The sequence below is a fragment of the Megalops cyprinoides genome, chromosome 22 (genome assembly GCF_013368585.1).
Source record: "Megalops cyprinoides isolate fMegCyp1 chromosome 22, fMegCyp1.pri, whole genome shotgun sequence".
NCBI lineage: Eukaryota > Metazoa > Chordata > Actinopteri > Elopiformes > Megalopidae > Megalops > Megalops cyprinoides.
Genome location: NC_050604.1, coordinates 13,609,104 through 13,631,585, shown reverse-complemented (window position 1 = coordinate 13,631,585; position 22,482 = coordinate 13,609,104). Strand labels below are relative to the sequence as shown.

Below are 22,482 nucleotides of genomic sequence, written 5' to 3'. Positions count from 1 at the left end.
CACAGTGTCCAGCGCAGACGCTTCTGAAAATACGTTTTCAATACTCGTTGATACAAATTTGTAAAATCGTGTATTTAATATCACAAGGAATGTGTGTCCGTTAATCGTTTCAAGTGCCTTGCTTTCTGGTCCCACATATACGCACGGTTTTTTTCACCTAATGACACGTTCCTTTTAAGAAAGACACTGAAAGGGGTTGTGCGCGGGGGGTGGGACAAACAGAAGTTCTCGGCATCAGAGAGCGCACCGACAAGCTCCCAATAATACTGCCTCTACCGAGAAGACCTAAATTTACCTTATCATCGCTATCAATACATTCATATTCCGCCACATCATCGGTTTTTTGAAGAAAATCACTCCCGACGCTAGATGCATTCAACGTGGAAAGGGACTTTGCTCCTTCTTGTCGTGGTTTTGATAACGCAAGGTAAGGCGCAGCAACAAAGTGAAGGCACATTGCATATCTCCGGAGTTTTCCCGCAGGCTTCAACTGTCAGGGTTTGGTGATTTTTTTTTTTAATCAGCGAGATGGAGTATCAGAAACGGATATTGCGACGCTTAACCGTATAGGATTTGGCAGTTCAATCGCACTCCTATACGGGCTCCAGATTGTTCCGATTGAACTGCGCTCGGGCTTGTATGCCCGGCTGGTTACTATGCTGCTTCCCATAAACAGAAATGCTTTCAAGCAGATATCGCTAATTTACCTTTTCTTGGCAGATCATCCAAACTCGAAATCTGAATGTGCTTGACTACGCAGGGAAAGCATTTCATTTATAAAACAATATGCGTGTTTCAAAAGTTTCTAATAATACATGCACTGCTTAGGGGCGTGCGGTTATAGGATTGAGAGGAATGTGGAGACAATGAAATAATGTTCAGACGAGGTGATTTCACAAAATTGTGTTCACAAAAGTTGTTCTTTAACTGCTCTGAGTTACATTACATTACGTTCCTAATATATGTACTTTTGCGCTGTTTTCGCGGAATGTCATCGGTAGATTGATTAAGCCGTGGGCAAAGGATACTGACTAACCATGTTACTGACTAGCAGTTGCTCAAAGTTATGACAATTAATTATACTCTTCATTGCTTTTGCAGTCATTAGATGTAATGTATTAACATATCTTCACGTGCAACATGTTTCGGAAACCTAGTTTTTGCTTGCATTCATCCACGTTGTGCCTGTGTTTGTATTGGTCTTGATATATCCTGTCGTCTTTAAGGGTTTTGATGGCGGATTTTGATGATTTCACGTGTCATTCGGGCGTGTTTGTGTAAGCGCGCTCTTATGTTATGTGATGTGTGTATGGATGCGTTCTTGGTCCAGTCAGTATTCATATTATCAACGTGAGCCGCACAGTAAACGGACAAACATTTTTGAGGCCGGGAAACTTTTTTTAAGTACCCGTGTTTTTGTGGTTGAACTCGTCTGCATCCACTCCCCTGGGCAGACTTAAGAATGGCTTCATCGTATTAAAGTGGTTACGAGACCAGTTGACAGCATATCTCTATTTTAATTTAAAGGAAAATGCAATTGCTTTTTAGAGGGACGCTATTCAAACATCTCGTTATAGGCCAGTTTTTAGCCTTTAGGCTAGTAAATACAGCACACACGGCACTCATCCCTTTTGACAAGCTGTGTATGCAGCATGATTTGTATCCATGGGAGCTGTTTATTCTTCCTTGCATTGTTGCATATATTTAGCAAACTATGCACAACAGAGCTTTGTTGCAAGTGACAGAATCATGGATCTTTTTTTTGCCCGCTGACATGCACGCACGCGCACCGACACGCGCTTGTTTTGCATGTGTTTTTGGAAGCTGCTCTGATGTTGCAGGTTTCATGTGCAATACCAGGAGCTTATACATGAAAACGTTAGACTGTTTGCATGTTTGAACTGTGATGCATAAGGAAACGAAAATTGTTGGGCATGTGTTAGGGTTTTAGCCACGTTCCCCTTTCTTAACAGTTAAACTTGCCACATGCGCGTCCCTGAAGTCCTGATCCGAACAGTGGCCTTCACACTGTTGATGGATGGACAACAATGTTATTCTGTTCTCGATTCAATGGCTGTTTTCTTTCTAGCACTTAAGTATTCAAAGTACTGCTAGTCTTTCTTAGACACATTTTTGGTCCTTCAATCCTGGGTTTGTCAATTACCCGCACGATGTTACTTTGTACTTGCTTATGTAATTGATTAACTTGTAATTGATTATGACTTGATTGCCATGCCTTGAATATAAAGTAATGTAACCTTTTTTATCCAGGGTTTCTCCTTCTATATGTAGTAACATAATACTTTAGCCATGTCCTTATATACATCTATATGTTTTTACTCCTGAATGTGTGTAAGATTTTAAAAAATTTTTGTCACTTGTTTTTTCAGGTGTTGTTGTTAAAGTACAATTATAGTGAATATGTCAGTTATCATGTTCCATGTTTACTTGCAAAGCTGAAATTCTCATTGTTAGAATTATTTCTATTGCTCATAATTGATTGAATGTATGGAATGTGGGCGTGAGAAGTGTTCCTTCTTTATCTGCATACGAATACTAATATTCATACCCACTACTTAAAATGACATGTTCAGGTGACTGACCAAAGGCCATGCTGTGTGACCTCAATTCTCCCATCAGACAACTTCCACTCCTATAATTATTTCATGCAATTAAACCCATTAATGTTCAGAAACACATTCTGGGTAAAAGTGGAGGTTTGTTGATGTGTGTGGAGGTGGAGTAGAAGCTACACTGCTGATAATATCAGCATATTATAGTATATTATACGGCTTGATGCTTGGGTGGTTCTTTAAAAAATCCCAGAATTCGACAGTCGTCAATACAAAGTGTGGATGTACTTCATGTTAACAAGGTAATTTACTCGTAACTAACATGTAATGATTCTCATCAACATGTTATTATCGAGCAACTTATTTGGAACACTGTGTTTGTGAGTATCATTACAGACATCATGACTTAAGCTTGCCACAAGCCCAACATGACCACTCTCCTAATTGCCCCTGGCTGGATTCTCTGGACCTTAAGGAGGAGGAGAACATAACTAGATGGTCCCACACATAAAATATACAAATATTAAATTAAAAGAACTAACAAACCCAGCACCCAATTTTAATGCAAGTACATGATATTTGTGACTGTGTGTAGCTGTTGAGTAGAGCTCATGGTACTTTATCGTACTTCATTAAAATAATGTAGGTAATGTAAAAGATGGCCTTAACTCACTCAATTGCTACTTACAAATCCACTCTCTATAAGTGAGGTTAGTTCAGGCCAGGGTTATACTGGCAGCTCCTATGAAAGGTATGTGAAGCTGCAGTTGCTCTTCAATGTCAGCAGGTGGTCAAAGTATTAATTCATTTTATCCAGTGTAGTTCTGCGAAATGAGTGCTTTCTTTTGTGCTTGTTGGAACTGTGATTGTGTACACTTTGCCTATGACTTTGTTCTTGATTGGAACCATGAGTGGGTGATGAGGTGACCTGAATGAGCTTGTGAGTTTTCTCATGGAGCTTCCTGCCTACAGGTCAGTGATATATGCTGAACCATTGGGATAATACAGTCTGTTTAGAAATAATACCTGTGTTGAGAAACTGGTAGCCTCCTGGTGTGTTGCCTGTGCATACAGTTCTCCTGAATTTTGCAGAAACAGTCTTTATACAACAGTGCGCACTTTTGCCCCGGTGTTGGATTACATCCTGCTATTTTGAGTTGATTTAGGCAAGCCAAAGATATTTACAGTTCTCAGCCTTGGAAATCAGCCGTACATCTTAAATTGCAAAAATGGTCATGGTTCAGCTTAAGAGAAGGATATGCTGATCTCCAAAAATGGGGGATTTTAAATGGTTTTTTTATGGCAAGAAAACTGGCTAAAACAGAACTGAGTTAATCTCACAGAGGAGGGCAAGCAGAGTAATCCAGTTCCTTCGCCATCAAAGGGAAGGTGTAAAAGGCATGGTGTTTCGCTCCCCCACACGCCCAGAACAGCTCTTACTGGAAGAATGTTAATGCCTCCCTCTGGAGGGTTGAGGAGGAGGAAGAGTGACCTGGGTGGAATGATTAAGCTGAGCTGAAAGTCTTCATCAGCTTCCCAGTGTCACTGCGTGTGTCCCCGCCATCCCCCCCGGGGGGGGGGGGGTGACACGCTTTGTGAGAGCGCCGAGCGTCACTCGCAGCCCGGCTCATGTATTTTCAATAAGTCCGCCATCCTGTTTGGAGGCCTGCGCGGGACGGAAGGCGTCCGAATGAGTGACAGACCCCCGGGGACTGCTTTGCATAACTCAGTGCAACCTCCTCTCAGGTCGCTCCCTTTGATCCTTGCGTTTGGCGGTTCCCTTCGAGGGCGACACTGTGACTCTTGACCTTGGTTCTACGTGAAGAAATCCCTTGATTGTCTCTGCCTTTTTTCCCCAGTAGTGTTGTACGTGCAGGAAGCCTGGGAGAGGAGAAACCAAAACTGAGTGCGTTTTTTGCTTTGAATGTTAGGAGGGATTGACTAACCTGGGAGGCTGTGTAGCGTGAATGTCATCTGCTCATACAGCAGACATTTCTCCTTCTGACAATCCAGCTGCTCCCTTCTGTCAAAAGCACACCCTGTGTAAGTTGATTGCCGGATAACTTGCAGGCTCTGTTAGTTATGCAGTGAGATGTGGGTTGATTAAAAATCAATTGAGACTCTCCCCTTGTCTTCCCTGCTGTGTGCCCCCTGTTTGGCATGTTGGCGTCACTCTGATATTTTCATTTATTTGTTTGTGTTGCTCATCCACCCCAAACCTGCTGTGATTAGGAGAGATCCTCTAATCCGTGCTTTTATTGTTATGTCTTGTTTGCGAGGATCAAGAGCTTTCGCGGTATAAGCCTTTTCAAGCCGGTTCGTGTCCCCGTGGCGACGGAAGGTCACTTGTCTGCCTCTATAACGTGCCCTGCACCCGGTGACATGTGTCCCAGCATGACGGCTCTCACGAACCGCTTCGGGGGAGGGGGGGCGTGTATCCAGCAACAGGGGCAAAGTGGCACTCTGCCACGAACACCTCACCTGTCTTATTCAATTTGTTATACATTTCATCTCCAAACAGGGAATTGCACTTATCATATCTTCTGGATTGCAGTAGCGCAGTGTTGGAAGGACAGGGTTCCCCTTTATAAATCTATCTCTTTCTCTCGCCAAGCACAGAGTCATGGCCATTAAACAGGGTCGTATCTTTGCCTCCATTGAGTATCGTGTGGGTCTGATAATCGTGTGGACGGTGTATTCGGCGATCTCTTTTTGATACCCTCGCTATGTTTAAAGTTTAAAGGTGTGCTGTTGTCTCTGCAGGAGTCGTTGTTCTGTTACGCTGAGCCATGCAGTGTTACGGGGCGTGCTGCTACGGCTTGTGCCTGAAACTTCCCCTTGAATGCAGATTCCGTGCGTCAATGGCAAAATCAATTCCTTTTCATCCCTCCGGTCGCTGGACCCCGAGACGGTTCGAAAATGGCCTTCTTTTCCCCTTTTCATTAATGTCATGCTGTTCATTAACATGTTCATGTTGTGTTTGTCGATTGACCGAACATGTCTTGCAGGCTTAGTCGAAGTGGGTTAAGCATAGGAGTTAGCCAGCGTTTGCAGCTTGGCCTTGGCGTGAGCAAAAGATTATACGCTTATGTTTTGTGTGTTGATATTAATTTAAAATGGTATCAATGATACTGGGGTGAAATGAGACTCTGAGATGTGGAGAAGATACCTGCAAGATAATTAGATTCTACAAATTGCAGGGGGTAGGGATCACTTCCTGTGTTAGACTTGTCCTTGTCTTCATTGCAGCCCTCTGATATTCGCACAGTAATTAAGGGTCTGCTGCCCCGTTACCTGCTCCTCCTCTCTCGTCCTAGGGGAGAGGAGGAAGAGAGACCTTTGTGGCATGGGAGTAACACCAGCCTATTCCTTAAACCATGCAAACCAAGAGTTTGTCTTGTGGTTCGGTCTGATATACTGCCGCACTGAACTCCTCTCTGTTCTCACGGATGTTACCTCCTACCGGGTCGAAATAGCAGGAGGCGCAGACAATCAGACCATGACAAACCCCACGCTCACACTGCCACCAAATCCCATTTCGCGAGAGGGAGTAAAAACCCGAATACTGCAGGAGCCTGCCGTTAATTGTCTGACATAATGGGTCCCTTTTACAAAGCATGACGTGCAAACCATCTGGCCAACATCAAACGCACTCGCTTCTGCCAAATGTAGCATATGCCGCGACTCCCATCAAAGGCTGGGTCTGGCGACCACTGTACAGAGTCGGTCACAGAATTCACTATGATTGCTTAATGACGAGGATCCAGCGTTTGTTTGCATATTAATGGTTCTGCAGTGCAGTGTTTAATTGTTGTTATCTGTAAGCGTCCGTCACAGGATGTTGTGATGCTGAACTCTTGCACTTTTTAAATGTGAATTCAGAAGCATTCTCTCTCTCAAATATTTTACCTTTTTCCCTATCATTCACAGTTTTGCACAACACGTTTACTCCTCTGTACTGACTTGCATTCTCATCTGCATACAGTGACCTATAGCATTCAAATATCTCATTACCCAAATGTGTTAATGGAATTGTGTAATTTGTCCAAAGACTTTCAGTTGTTTGCACTGAATGTGTATACATCACCTTATTAGGAATTCATACTCTGTGAGTCATGCCTTCTCAGTCCGTGCTGATACTTCCCATAATATTGTTTTAAACATATAAACAACTATATGTTCTTATCCAGCTTCTGTGAAAGGATTGTGGCAGTAGTATTTTAGCTCTTTTATAGTATAGTAAGTGCTTTTGAAATTGTCTCTGTAGAGCACTCAAACTCCTGCCATGTTTGATGCCCTAGTGCAGTATGTGTGGATACACAGGTTAGCTGTAATGGCACTGGAAGTGTGGAGTAGATATACAGCAAACACATCTGACACTGACCTGTGCATACAGATGGATATTTACTGAAGCAAGTTAGGTTAACTTCCACCCAGAGTACAGACTCCTTGTATTGGCAAGCTCTCTACCGCTGCCCTGTCCAACACCCACAATCGCGAGAGGGTTCTCTGTTTAATACAGAGCAGAGCATGTGTTGTTCAGTGTGATTTTATATTAATTTATTTAAGTAGAGAAGACATTATTTTGAAGGAGATTTTTGTAAGCAGCCATCTTGTACTGTTCCCTCTGATTATCAGCCACTCTGTCGTCCATGGGACACATGCATCTGTTGATTCTAATCACCTCTGATTTAAACATATTAATTACTCTATTTAACAGGCAGCATAATCCAGGGGATTTACATAGCTCAGATCTGAAAGTATTTGTTTAAACTGCTGATACAAATGAATATTTACCAATGAAATTCCGATTAGGTACCTTATTCAACAGGAGCAGTGTCCTAACTGGGAATCAAACTTGCAGCCTTAACCTTAAATTTCTGTTACAAGCCCAGATCAACCACTGCACCACCCCTCATGCATGCTAATGCATACACCACATGTTAAGATCTGGGAAACCACAAAAGAAACACTTTTCAGGAAAGGTACATCTGCATTAAGTACATCTAGAATGATTTATTTTGACAATGAATTGCAGCTGTAAAGTAAAATATGTTAAATAAATATGGCATTTTTATTGAAAGGAAAGAACTCTTGTGTCAAGAGCATAACCATTACGATGTACAAGAACTCTGAGGCACTGTTCAATACTTAATATCAATATATATGTATACGTGTAGATCCTTGGAAGTCCTTAGAAGTCACAAAGTCATATCTTGAGACAGGGAGGTGGATTTTTTTTAGAAAGCATGGGAGATGGTGAACAGCTCAGATAGGCTGAATAACCTTTTCTTTCCCTTCAATTTTTATGTACTTTTACACAAAACATTATGCTCTCCGTCAAGTCCTGCTTAAGATCCAGGCTCTGAGCCCCAGAGCAGCGTGGCGATCCAAGTCTCCAGCCAAATCTTTTGCTTGTGTCAACAGTGAACTTGGGCTGTGTGCGTCATACTTATTCTAAAAGGTTATCACTGTGCTTCAAGATGGAAGACATCAAGAAATGCAGGGACACAACTGAAAATCCTTCCCCGCTCAACAAAGGTCTAATTAATTAACAGATTAGGAATGCCTTCGTTTCCTCAGTCCAATTAAGAGCACACTTCTGAACAAGGCTAGAGCCAGGGTACTGCCAGTTTTTTAAGGTAGCGCAGTGCTTGAAAACGGCATCCTAATTTGCTCTGGAGGGGAAAAAAAGTGCTTTTCTCTGCAATTAAGGCTCAGGCGTTGGATTGTGTATTTATTCACCATATTCAAAGCACGGAGTAAGCAATTTTCTCAGTTTGTTTGTGCACCAATACTAAACATACCCACGTGCCTGTTTCATCCCCTTCCTCTCCGACGCACCGTGTGACGAAGCTGGATGGTGCTATGTCCACTGTGCTTGCTTATGGAGCCTGTAAAAGAGTTGTACCGTGCACGTGACAATTTGCTGTCGTTTACTTAATAAAGGATCATTTGCCATCGTTTAGTGAATAAAGCATTCAGTCAAAGAAAGGGCTGCTGGCTGGCTCTGCTCATGGAGGGGAAGTTCGCGGTTCTCTGTAGCAGGGTGGGTGCAGTCTGAGATGGACAGGGAACTGAGGCAGGGAATAAAAACAAAGCCGCTGTTAGAAAACCCAAGAGGACACGAGTGACGTCCCAGACGCGCCGGACAGCGCGTCCAACGCAACGGCCCGTTTTCTGCTTCGGCAGCAGATACACCAGAGGAGCGTACCGCACTGCAAACGGGGCGACCTTTGACCCCCCTCTTTTTCGGGTGCTCTCGAAATGCGCGGTTGAGCGAGGAGCCGTGACTCAGAGGGAGCTGCTAAAAGCTTCAGCTCCTCTTCACACTCGGCGCACGTCGTGGGAAAGCGGGGGAGATGAAGGGAGTCTCTGCCCCGATCGCATGGGTGCAGTATCGACTTCTATTAGCATCTCAGGCGCAAGCGCTCCCTGCATGTAGGAGTTCTGGAGACGCGTTTGAAGACCTGTATTCAAACGCCCGCTTTGTGTTTCTTACTGTTGAGATTGAAATCCCCCGCAACAGATTTGCACCCATTTTAGTTCAAGTTTATGCGAATAAAATATCTGATCTCTTTCTTTTGTACACTCTTATTTTAACCATGAAAATTAGGAACAACTTGAAGGGTGGATACTGTTTAGATGAAGTGATTGCAAGCTCAAGCATCCTCTGATTTTCAGGCCTTTGGTGTTCTCGCTGTTGTTGGTTGGGTGATTCTATGAATCAGTCTGATGCTGTAGTTTGCTTTATTCCTTTTCCTGTATTAAAGCAAGTGCTTGAATTGATTTAATATGGGAAAACAAGATGCATCAAAACTAAAGGGTGATGTACTTTCTGGCAGTGGACATTAAACCTCATTTTATTGATCAAGCTCTTGTGTTTACTAATGCTCCCATAAATTGACCATTGCTGCAATAGCAGCATCAAGCACTCTGTTAAGTTGTAAATTATTAGACAATGCACACTTCACACCTTACAAGTTCATATTCACATTGTTGAAGTACATATTCTGTGACTGGAACCCATTGCCTTTTCAACAAATTAAAACGTGGCTGAAAGGGATCATGTTTTTCTGGCGACATGCTTGGAGTTGTCCATATACTGTTCTCTGTATGTAGTCGCAAATGAATTAATCTCAGGATTAATGAAGACATCTGAACAGCATTCACAAAACGTCCATAACTGTTGACCTTTATCTGAATGGTACATGGCAGCAACATGTTCCCGCTTGTGCTGCTACTAGGTTTTCTCGGAAAAAAACCTGATCTGTGTGCATCAGTACTGGGGAGTGAGTGTTTATTGTGTGATGGAGGTATTTTCCCTTTGTCTGCGTCCAGATTGCTTCTCCTCCAAAGGGGAGGACAGACTCTTCCGACGGCTGTTCCGGAGGTACAACCAGTTCATCCGGCCTGTGGAGAATGTGTCCGACCCTGTGACGGTGGAGTTTGAGGTCTCCATATCCCAGCTGGTCAAAGTGGTAAGTTAAGCTTTTGTAGCAGTCAGCACTTTGACTTTGTGTGGTTTACATTTTATCATGTCTATTTTTTTCTCTGGTGGTTTGAATATTTAAATATAAAATTACAGCTACCCGTTTATCAAGTTTAACTGCTTTAAGTTTTGCTGTGCAATTATTTTAGCTGTCTCCTATTATTTGTACTTTGTCTTATTTCAAAATTCCTTTTAGCATCCTGTATTAAAAGCTTGTACTACTACTACAACTGCTAATAATAAGTATTATTATTATTATTATTATTGCATTATGATCTGTTTATGTACAGTGATTATTTATGCTTATCATTTAAAGGACTGGGCAGTATTGTACCGTAAGTCACAATAGTCATTTAATGCACTCATTTTGTTATACCTGGAAGTGAACTGTGGGAAAAGAATTATTTGAGAATCAAGTCCGGTTTTTCCCTTTGTTTTACTCTCTCATAGACAAACCCTTGGTGCCTTTCAGTGCATAAGAAAATTTGATACGCAGTACAGTTTGAATATGATTTATTTACACAGCACCATCAGATTTATTGGAGCTGTTTCTATGTGTTGCAGTTAAATGTGTATAATAAATGCTAGCATGTGGTCTGCCATACATTATAGAGAATACAGTATGAAGTGCACTTTGCAACCATTATAAGAATTGTTAGTATGGCCTGAAGTTATGACACGTCAATATATTCTCACTTTTGCCATTAGATGAAGTGTATTTACAGAAGATTGAAAAACCTTTCATGTCAAAAACATTTATGATAACAGAGTGTAATCCTACTAACAGCATACACTCAGTTAATGAAATCTTACAACGTTATGCTTTTCCCTTCCATGAACAAGATCCATACATTATGATGAAATTTCCAGCTTGCAGCACATTGGCAGAATTTTTATGAGCAAAAGTTATCGATAATCCATTAAAAAACAATCTAGATAAAAAGTCTAAAAAAATCTAAATAAAAGAAGCAATCTGTCTTTAACATGTTCAATGGTGGGATTAAATGAAAAACTTTGGCCCACACACAAAGGAAAGATTTCAAATTTACAGATGGCAGCTCTGTTGCTTGTGAATTAGGTTTGCTGTGTGAGACCAGTCAGATGGTTTTACATTTGGGATTAGCTAGTTGACGGAGAAAGGGTCTTTACTTAAACGGCTCATCAATGGAGAGACAACAATTATGTAAGAGAAATGTATTAAAGCATTGTGGAGTTGTGGTTATTTGCCTATATCACTCCACACTATGGCAACCTTGGGGCCACCTGTATGTAGTCAAATCACATTAAAACGGTATCCTCTCTTTGATTTGAATTGTGTTAATTTATTTATGTACTTACTTGGTGCATTGTTGAGCCCTGAGCAATTTGTCTAAAAATAAATGCATGGCTCTTTCTCCACATCGCTGGATATCGTCATGTTACAGTAAGGGCTGGTCTTTTGTTTCAACATGGATTCAAAACTGAGCAAAAAAATAGCAGATTGGATTCATACACAAGTCTTGTTTTATATATATGTTTTTTATATACATATATATATATATATATATATATATATATATATATATATATATATATATATATATATATATATATATATATACTGTATATATTATAAATTAGTGCCCTAAAAATACATGGAGATTTGGCTGTAGTGAAAAGATGGCAAATTTCCCTTTTAATAACAGCATAGGTATGAAAATGTTACAGTCAGAAGGACCGACACAACACACAATAATGTAAGGACTACTTCTGACTGGGAATATGGCTTTAATGTAGCTTTCTGCCACACGCTGCAAAGGTCACCCCCTGTGTCGTTGGTTAATGTGAGATGTGTTTTGTGGCTGATCCGCAGGACGAAGTCAACCAGATCATGGAGACCAACCTCTGGCTCAGACACGTAAGTGCTGCTGGTGCACGGGGATCCGGGGGCCAGACATCGAGTGTCCGATCTCCTTTATGTCCAGACTGATCAGTGTCAGTACTGAGGGAGGGTGATTGGTGGGGAAAAGCTCAGGAGGTGGGGCAGCAGAGGCCTGTTTGCTGACATAGAACAAAAGGCAGAGCTGATGCTCTTGCAGACCTTTATAAATCTCATTATTGAGGGGCCTGAAACAGCCTTGAACTCTTGAACAAAGGGTTTCCAGATCAGGTCCCGGGGACTGGACCCAGCTGCTATGCCTTCATGCACAACATATGTACAGTAGGTTATGTCAAGTGGTGACTAAAAATGGTAAAAGCAATAAGAAGATAAGAGGTAGAAAAATCAGCAGAGTGATAACTAACCTAAAAAGACCAGTCTCTGTATTGCAATAATGACATTTTATTAGATGTTTAGAAAGCACAGAGCTTTGTCATGGCATTGTGTAGCAATACCTCCACACAGAAAATAGTCATAGTGTGTTGTTCCATGTCTAAGACCTTATATTTCCCTCATATTAGCTAGATGGAGTACTATGTAGTAAATCTTAACTATTAGGATTTACCAAACAGAGCATTCAAAATTTCATTTAATGTAAATATGGATTGTAAGAAGTAGTGCATGTACTATATGTTCCGCATATTGAAGTGGCTGCAGGTGGTTCTATTTCCTCTTATCTTTCACACCCTGGACAGAACACACTATTTTAAGAAAGGGCCTTTGGTCTTTGCTTGCTTTTATTTCTAAGCGGTTTTGGTGACAACTGAGAGTAAACATTTAAAAAGCTGTGTCAACACACCTGGGTGATAATCACAGGATGTGTTGGCCAAATAGACATGGTTTTTCACAGTGAGTGTCCTCATGTCCCAAGTCGTATAATGGTAAGCTTTCTATAGCTCCAAGAAAGGCATAACAACAGGATATACCAAATCACATTTTTGTCACTTATTTGAGCTCAAAATCTGCAAAACAATATTATTTGCATTGTTTTGGTATTAGGAACATCTAGAACGAAAATGATATATATATTAAATGAGTGTATATATGTCTCGGTAGGGCACAGCAACAAACATGTATATTAACAACACCACATAGAAAGCCCTGTGCATGTCCTCTTTCTGATGTAAATCTGAAGGGCTTGCAGCACTCAGAAGACGCCACTCATAAACAGACGTTCGTCCAATCAGAAGGCGTGTGGCTGACATTTCTGTGCCGTTTAATTTGTGCCTGAGTGCCGTCTCTGATTTTAGCGCTGCTGCGGTTTCATGCGTCCTTGCAAACACACCGAGCAGCAATTAATGAAAGGGTGTGTGACGCCCTCGAGGAGTCTATAATTAAACTGAGCACAGTGCCTGATAACGGCGCATATTATAACTACATCCAGGGACATCAGCCTCAAATGACACAAACATGGAGGAGCACAGGCAAGCATGCACACGTACACAAACACGAGCAGACACACACACAAACATGCACACGCAACGGGAAAGTATTCTTGCAGTCTTTCTGTGGTTCACATTATATATGAGGTGTTAATCTGTTTGTGTATTATGAAGCAGAGGCCTTTGAAACTCTCTTTCACGTCTCTCTCTCTCCCTCTCACACACACACACGCACACACACATGCACACACACGCACACGCAAGCATACTTATACACAATGCAAATCGCATATATACATACACATGCACACACAAATAAACACACATACAAAATGTGAACATACACAGAAGCACACACATACATACACATATGCTAGTGCATGAACAGGTAAATAGAGCGATTCCTGAACTCAGAAGTCCATAACTACTCTGTTAAGTAATCTAGGAATAAATATATAGGGAAGGTATTGAGAATTAGACATATCTGTCTATTTCCCAGTCATAAATAGTCATACACTTAAGTTTAATTCCTGGAAACATTTTATTCCTCTCCCAAACATGACGCGGCCATTAGGAGGAGTTAAGGGAAGCGTGGCTGGAATGTTTATTATTGGTATTAAAGAGCATTTAAGGAGAAGGATCCCTCTGCTTTATGTGCTGGTGTCTGATGGATGTCAGGGACTGAGAGTGCGCCGCGTGCTCTGTGGTTCTTAAACGCAACCTACTGTTAGAAGATTAACGAGAGCTCCCCTTTTTATGGGCCCCCGTCGTAACACGGTGGGGTTGCATCTTATGACAGGTCCTGCTCTGTAACACCGTGACGAGAATCGCCGGGGATTATGGGATCTTCCTGGAAATGAAAAATGACCCCCTTTTTGCGATGTATTCCACACTTCCCTGTGTATTTACTACATGCATTTTACTGGCATGCTGATGCATTTGGGTTTCACACCCGGCATTGTCTCCTGTTTTTCCTTACAGCGGGACCTCTATGTATTACTGCAAGTGCTAAAGTCTATTGGATTTTAATAGACTGATCAAAAGCTGCAAAAGTTATGGAATAGGACGAGCCACTTTTCGCATGTATTGTCCACGAAAATATGTCAGTTTTCTCCTGAAAACACGTTTCTTTGCAGTTCACCCAGAGTGCAGCATTGTGTTTTGTGATCACGGTACAAACTTTGTAAACGCTTGCCTCTTGAGACTGGAGACTCAGTTTACAAAATGCTTGTAGTTCTAAGTGAGAGAACATTGCTGCCATGGGTGTTCATTATCTTATGAAGAGCATGTTATGGTAACTTAGATACTGATGTACGATTATTTCTAGATGAGCCCTGGGGAATGCTGTACGGCACTGTTGGTATTTGTTTGACGGCCCCTTGAAAGAGGTTGCGTGTATAATGTACAATAACTACTCATTGAAAATGAATGAGAATGCCTGTAAGAAGATGTTTTGTTCTTTGATTCAAGTACCAGTCTTATTTAGTTTATGTTCACTAAAGACATAACAGCATCATAGTAGGATTAAAAGAGAATATCGTCCAGGTTTAAGAAACCTGTACATTTACATTTACATTTTTTAATTTGGCAGACACTGTGACTTAAAGTGACTTAAAAGTGAGGCAGAACACAACACAAGCAAACAGCCAGACAAGGAGTATATTACAACTGTGTACATTACAGCTACACCCAACAAAGTGCACATATGGATGGTAGAGAAGCAGATGGCTGATTGATAGGAAATGTCTGGTCTTGGTGTTAAATTGCACCTGCTAGAACATTCTCTGAAGCACTTATCTTAATTTATGTAGTAATAAATGCGCCCTTAAGTTAATTTGTGATGTCATTAACTAGATTAGGACTCCATCATGTGAAATAATAAAGTAGTGTGATAAGTTTATTTATGTCGAAGAGGGATATCTCCAGTTGCACAAAATGCTGCTTTCCCAGGGAATACCGTATGTATCTATTATGTAGTGTTCTTTGTTCTGTTCCACTTTGTTCTGTATATTTCACAGTTGAAAACATTGAAATCTTGTATATTTCCAAAACACATATGTTTTGTTAACCAAGGATGAAGGGATGGAGAGAAGCAGAGTCTCCCACACTGCCTCTATGTGTGTGTGTAGAGCATATTGAACACCTGCTGTTTTCACGTTGTTTTCAGATCTGGAATGACTACAAGCTGAGGTGGGCTCCAACAGAGTTTGACGGAATTGAGTTCATCCGCGTTCCATCGAATAAGATATGGAGGCCTGACATTGTGCTGTATAACAAGTGAGTTTGTCTGGAAAAAGGTGCCCTTACAGGAGAATTTAAAGAATTCAAAATATATGAGTAATCACAGCTGCAGTATTAATGATTAGGAAATAATAAAAAACAGTACAGCTCTGAATTACTGCTGAAATGTATTCAGTGTTGCTTTTTCTGTCTTTATCAGTGCTGTGGGGGACTTTTTGGTAGAGGATAAAACCAAAGCACTGCTGAAGTTTGATGGCACGGTGACCTGGGTCCCCCCAGCCATTTTTAAAAGCTCTTGCCCCATGGACATCACTTACTTCCCATTCGACTACCAGAACTGCTCCATGAAGTTCGGCTCCTGGACATACGACAAGGCCAAGATTGACCTGGTGCTGATCGGGTCCAAGGTCAACCTCAAGGACTTCTGGGAGAGCGGGGAGTGGGAGATCATCGACGCCCCGGGCTACAAACATGACATCAAGTACAACTGCTGTGAGGAGATCTACACGGACATCACCTACTCCTTCTACATCCGCCGCCTCCCGCTCTTCTACACCATCAACCTCATCATCCCCTGCCTGCTCATCTCCTTCCTGACCGTGCTGGTCTTCTACCTGCCCTCAGACTGCGGAGAGAAGGTCACCCTCTGCATCTCGGTGCTGCTCTCCCTCACCGTGTTCCTGCTGGTCATCACCGAGACCATCCCGTCCACCTCGCTGGTCATCCCGCTGATCGGCGAGTACCTGCTCTTCACCATGATCTTCGTCACGCTCTCCATCGTCATCACCGTCTTCGTGCTCAACGTGCACTACCGCACGCCCATGACGCACACCATGCCGGGCTGGGTGCGCTCCGTCTTCCTCCGGGTCCTGCCTCGCATTATGCTAATGCGCCGGCCTCTGGACCAACAGGAGCCTGCCAAGGGTTCCGGGGGCGGGGCCGGGAAGAAGAGGCGGAACAGCGCCTCCCTGCAGGGCGCTGTGAACTGCCTGGAGTACGGGGAGAGCAAGATGACCATGGAGCCCAAGAAGTGCCCCTGCCAGCACGGCAAGGAGGGCCCCGAGGCCCCGGACTCCAGCAAGCTGGGCCGGCAGCTGAGCCCCCAGCCCATCAACACAGTGGTGGCCTTCTCCGTGGTGTCGCCCGAGATCAAGCAGGCCATCGAGAGCGTCAAGTACATCGCGGAGAACATGCGGAGCCGCAACAAAGCCAAAGAGGTAGTGCTGTTGACCAGGAAAAAAAAAAACATTATTTTAGATACTTTGTATTACAATTAAATTTACAAGAGCCGTTTTGGGGGTGTTCTTTTAATAGGCCAAATTTTCCTCCAATTTTATTCTGTGGCTCCCTTAAGACTTTTGTTCTTAATTCAGCCGTTTTTATTCTTAAAATGAGAAAATAAATCCAATGATGGAGACATGGTAGCCACTTATGTCGGTTTTTCTCATAAAAATATGCTTGACAGAATTATTCTTGCACTGTATATTTTTGTTAAACGAAATGAGAAAAAAGAAGGAAATATTTTGTAGTGTTAAATCATGATAATAATAGCAATGTGTTTTATTATAGACAGTTGGAGTAAACAAAACATTTCCAGCTATGACTATAGCAATTTTACTTAAATTGACATCATGATATTCAGTATTCCCTCTCTAGTAGGTGTTTTCTTTTAAAAAACTATGATAGATTACTGAAGCATTTGTTTGAATTCACAGACCGTGATGTCTGAAAGTCTTCATTTTGATCTGCTTTCTAAAAATACATTGGTGGAGTGTCCCTGTGGATATCGCACTTTGAAATGTAAAAAATTAAACGCACATGTCACTCAGCTATATTTAAAAGCACCAGCAACGGTCTCCTTCACTCAAAGAAATGGAAATAGCGTGGTTTATTTCCTATATAGCATTTAAAGAATATAACACTTCACACTCTTTCATAAAAAAAAAACGTTGCTGCACAGAGCATTTTGAGTGCAAGACAATCAAATAATAATAATAATAATAATAAAACTCGTCTTTGAAATACAGAGGCTGTTGTTACCTATGTGAATTTGAAGTTAAATATGCCAAATATGTAACCTCTAAAACTCCACTTGGAAAAGCAGGATTTCACACCACAAGAATAGATCAATTTCAGCAAGGACAACAGAAAAGCAATACGACATTTATTGAGACAGACAAATTAAACATTATGCATTAGGCATTGTATGCGGAGAAGCAGTTAGACCTGTTTTAAATTATAAGATGTGCAGGCAAAGAATGCAAGCATGCATTTTTTAAAAACAGGATCTCCACTGTCATCCACTCATTCAATGCATATTTTATATGTACCGTATGCCTAAAGATTATATATTATACATTATATACTCTTGGTAGCAGGGGTTAAGAGTATAGAGCCACTGAAACCATTCTGCATCAACAGCGGTGAGTCAGTACTGTGTTAGACTGAGCAGGTATTCAATATTGTTTCACAAAAAGAGAATTACTCTGCTTTCTGGCCACGGCATATTGAAAGAAGGCCACAAGAGTATGCTGAGAGCAACTAAAATATGGACCTTTCTGTCAGCACACACTCTTGACTGGTGAAGTTCAGATGATGGTTTCGGGCAACTCTCTGAAAGCAGCTAAACATGCAAGGCAGATTTGTTCAGGCCAGTGATGATTCACCATCCCAAGGGGAACCGGGCTTGCATTGACAGAAACGTCTTTGTGTGATTTCAGCCGTACAGTGTGGGCTGTTGTATCTCACATAACCTCCAACACCCACCAGGCCTGAATCCAGGCTCTTTTCAATAAGAACCTATTTAGTGAGTGTAGATATGCATCATCAACAGTCTAGAATACAGGCTGAACTAAACAAAATGTCTTAACTGACAAGGAAGCAAATGCATAACCTCTGGAACCTTGACTGTGACTTTAATGTATTTCTTTTCAAGATATTTTTCATGCCATTTAGTATTTTTAGAAAATGGAAAATGTTTCAGTTGTTTCTTCTAGATAGTTCATTTTGTGGCCTCATCGGTGCATGAGAAACGTTTCCTTTACAGTTAGCTTCTGTCATTTATCTCCTCTTTGTTTTGTCTCCAGCACTCTCTCCTCTTTCTCAGGCCCTCTGCTTGCCATTCCCAGATCTCTATCATGTTTCTGTCCATTCAGTTCTTTTCTTTCCCTCTTCTTCAATCTCCACGGTACAACAATTCTCTGTTCTTTTTCTCCATTTTCCTTTCAGTGACTCCTCTTCACATTCATTTGGATATCGGCAACTGAAATTCTCTCTCTCTCTCTCTCTCTCTCTCTCTCTCCCTCTGTCTCTCTCTCTGTGTCTCTCACTCAGGTGGAGGATGACTGGAAGTATGTGGCAATGGTCATTGACAGGATCTTCCTTTGGGTGTTTGTGCTGGTCTGTTTACTGGGAACATTGGGCCTGTTTCTCCAGCCACTCATTGGCTTCTTCACATAGTCCTCCCACATGTCCTGGTGTCTCCATAGCTGTAGCTGTACAGTGCTATCACATACACACACAAGTGTACGCGTCTTTGATTGCAAAGCGACTATATGTGTGCTGAAAAAAAGAAATTTCCCATAGCAAATGTTCCCGAGGATAACTGGATATTCATTTATCCCGGCAAGTATTGGTTTCAAGCAGGCCAAACTTTTGGAGGTCCAAAAATAGTGTTTGCCTTTCCAGCTAGATATAATGAATTCAACAGGGAATCTTATTTATTCCTATTTATTTAAGTCTATTAATCTGTAAATTGAAAGATTTCAGATCAAGAGTGCCAAGCATTCATGTGTGATACTGTAATATAAAACGTAGATAATGCATGAAGGATTTCTGGGTCACATGATCAGGGTTCCCAAATTTCATTCTTTTACTGTAGACATACATACAAGGTTTTGTGGGGAAAAAAGAAGGATTAGAGATAACTGTTTTATATTTTTAGAATGTTTTTTGTTCTTGTTAAGCAGTTGTCAAAAGTGAAAGGCTTACATTTCTAATTCTTCACATTCCGCAATTAAAATTAGCAATGCAATTAAAAATTCTGCTGCTTTTGTGCCATGGTTGTTTTTTTCTTTGATTTACTTGGTATAAATATCACCAAAGTAGTCACGCAGGCATGCACACATACCCGCACACACACACAAGCACAGAGGAAGAAATCTTAGAAATCAAGAACTCAGAGTTAATAATCAATTCACAGTCTTGTACATTCAATTTTACAGATATTGTTTACAGTCATGTTTTAAAGCACCATGTAGTGTGTAGCTAAATACTATTACATTTAGTCATTCATACTTTCAGTCTAGATCTGCATAATGACGAGCAAATATTATTTCAAATCCTGAAATTGAGTGCAATAAGATGTGAAAATTCACATCTGGCTTGTGCAGTATAGTAGCTTGAAGATGTCTGCCTGTGATTTTTAATGAGAACCATGCAATGGTCCTTGACTTTTGAAGTGCCATCATTCTTGCTATGAACTGTAATAGCTTTAGCCTAGTGCAAGCTTTGATTTTTTTCAGTTGTCTCAAGAATATTGTAAAATGCAATCTAGATATGTTTTATTATGTAAATCACTGTTCCTATTACCATTTGAATGAGTATGAGTATTGCCACTTAAATGATTATGAATTACGAATTCAATAAAAAAAAGATCATGCGGGTTTCTAAACTAAACAAGTGCTTTGAAGATATTCCAAATTTCCACTGCCAGTTACCTGAGGGGTTGAGTGTGTTTACCATGTATTTATTCACTGTGTACTCAGGCATCTTCTGTTTCAGTGCAGCAGATATGATTGCAGTGAACTCTAGATGATAGTTGTGAGATGCAACGTTTACAGACAGTAGGATTACTATTGCAGATGTTATCTCTATCATGTTTTCATTATTTTCATTCATTGATTAAAAGTGTTTCGTTTCTCTGATCAGACCTTGAAAAATGTCGTTTTGTTCTTGTTGTATGATCTGAAAATAAATGAAAGGAAATTAAACTTCACATTGAAATGCATGCCTATAGTATGGCAATCCTCATGGGTGTGAAAAAGGTTTCTGTGCATGCAGTGTGACTGAGAGAATATATGTGCAAAACGTGGGTGCAACAGCCACAGGGGACCTGGTTTTGTGTCTGGCGTTCTTGAGTCAGCTTTGGTTGGTAATAACATGGGGGTAATAACATGGGTGGATCTGCAGTCTCTATAGTACAGTAGGAACACCGTGTTAGCAAGTCCCAGAGCGTGAGCACGCTGGAATGCACTCAAATCCAGGATTTACAGGTGGACAGATGTTGCCGCAGCTTGATGGTGATTAAAATGGCCACAGGGCAGGTCACTGTCGGGTTCAGAGCCGGGTTTCTGTGACGCAAGTGAACCTTTCTATTTTGGGTCACAGTAACCAGTTAATGGCCCCAGTCCATAGAGGATGGAAAATTAAGGGTAACAATGAAAATGGTTTTGATCTTTGAAAGTCAAGCTAAATAAAGACTTTGATTACCCTTTTAATGTATTAGTGCCTGTGGGGTAACTGGAGAAATTTTCATCCATTGATTGATTCATAAAATAGTTTTGGACATCCTTTTGAAAGCTGGAAAGAGGAAAATTATCTGTCAGTCCACATTGGGCAGGCCATTGGTCAGATAGACACTGCTGTGTTTTATTTTATTGTATGCTTATCATGTCTCATAGAGAAACAAAATTACATGTTTGATACAGGTTTTTCATCAAGAAATAGTTTGATGTGAGACACTCAAAAAATGATTATTTATTTGCATTTTGCATTACTGTTACAAGCTAGTAATCATGTTATTTGATACATGCACGTGGTCATTATGTAATGTCCACTGAACCATTGTGTGTAAAGTGGGTCAGTCTTTTAAAGGGGACCTAGGGCTGTTCTCTGAAAAAAAAAATCTTGTCTAATTGGTGCTTGAAACCATTTTTAATTTTTTGATGTTGGAGTTACCAGATCACACTCTAATTACCCTTACCAGGCTTATTTATAAAGGCTTGGTTTGTCCAACCAAATAGTTTTCCTGGGTCTTATTTTCTCATAGAACAACCTTAGGTGCTTGTAATCTCAACAGTACTTGTCAGCGAAGGTCTTTAGGCCTTTCATCTCTGTTCTGCTCCAATTCTCAAACAGCTCCCGAAAACTGAACAATGCAAAAGAGTGGTGATTCACAAACGCATTACGAAGGTGCCTCAGCCAGTGGGGAAATACCACACTAACTGGGAAAATATATGGCATAACAATGCAACCTATGGTATACTCACCATTGATGTGGCACAGTATGTCATGGTAATATTCAAATCCATATTCATTTTTAGCATATGCAACAAGCCCTCGGGATCCAGTGGCTGGGATACTCACGGTCTGTTGCGCTTCTCTATATTTAGATGGGACGGTAACACCGCATGTCTGTGTGGCTGGGTGACTCAAAAACGAAAAAAAAAAAATAAATCTGCCTCCTCACACCGCCATCTGAGCAGGAAGTGGGAGCATCGGTCACTGGGGAGACACCCAGCGCTGGGAACTGAGTCAATCTTATGATAAGCCGATGTTAAAATAAATACTGCATCGCTTCATGGAAACAGACCCATGTCTAGTGGGAGAGTGTCGAGAGAGAGGGGGAGGGAGGTGGACAGGGAGAGAGACGGAGAGCAAGAGAGAAAAAGACAGGGAGCACATAGTTGCCACGGGGACGCCAGGAGCACAGCTGTTGAGAGACAGTCTGGGCACTATTCCCATCAGGCTTTTATGCACTCCCAGCATTCCTGTAAAGTCATCACTACATAATGGAAAAGAAGTGTTCTGGTGATCTGAGCATTGTCATCACTCAACATACGCATAACGCCTTATCCCACATTTATATTTAAGTGT

General features: G+C 41.3%; 1 protein-coding gene across 1 annotated transcript; it reads left to right on the top strand.

Annotated features, from left to right (window-relative positions):
• The first annotated feature begins 348 nt into the window (after positions 1 to 348).
• On the top strand, positions 349 to 19,247 carry chrna6 (cholinergic receptor, nicotinic, alpha 6). Its single transcript, XM_036516572.1, has 6 exons — positions 349 to 427; positions 9,915 to 10,054; positions 11,918 to 11,962; positions 15,533 to 15,642; positions 15,806 to 16,823; positions 18,940 to 19,247. Exons 1-6 carry the CDS (start codon positions 370 to 372, stop codon positions 19,063 to 19,065), a joined length of 1,497 nt encoding a protein of 498 aa, XP_036372465.1. The 5' UTR covers positions 349 to 369; the 3' UTR covers positions 19,066 to 19,247.
• Positions 19,248 to 22,482: the final 3,235 nt, after the last annotated feature.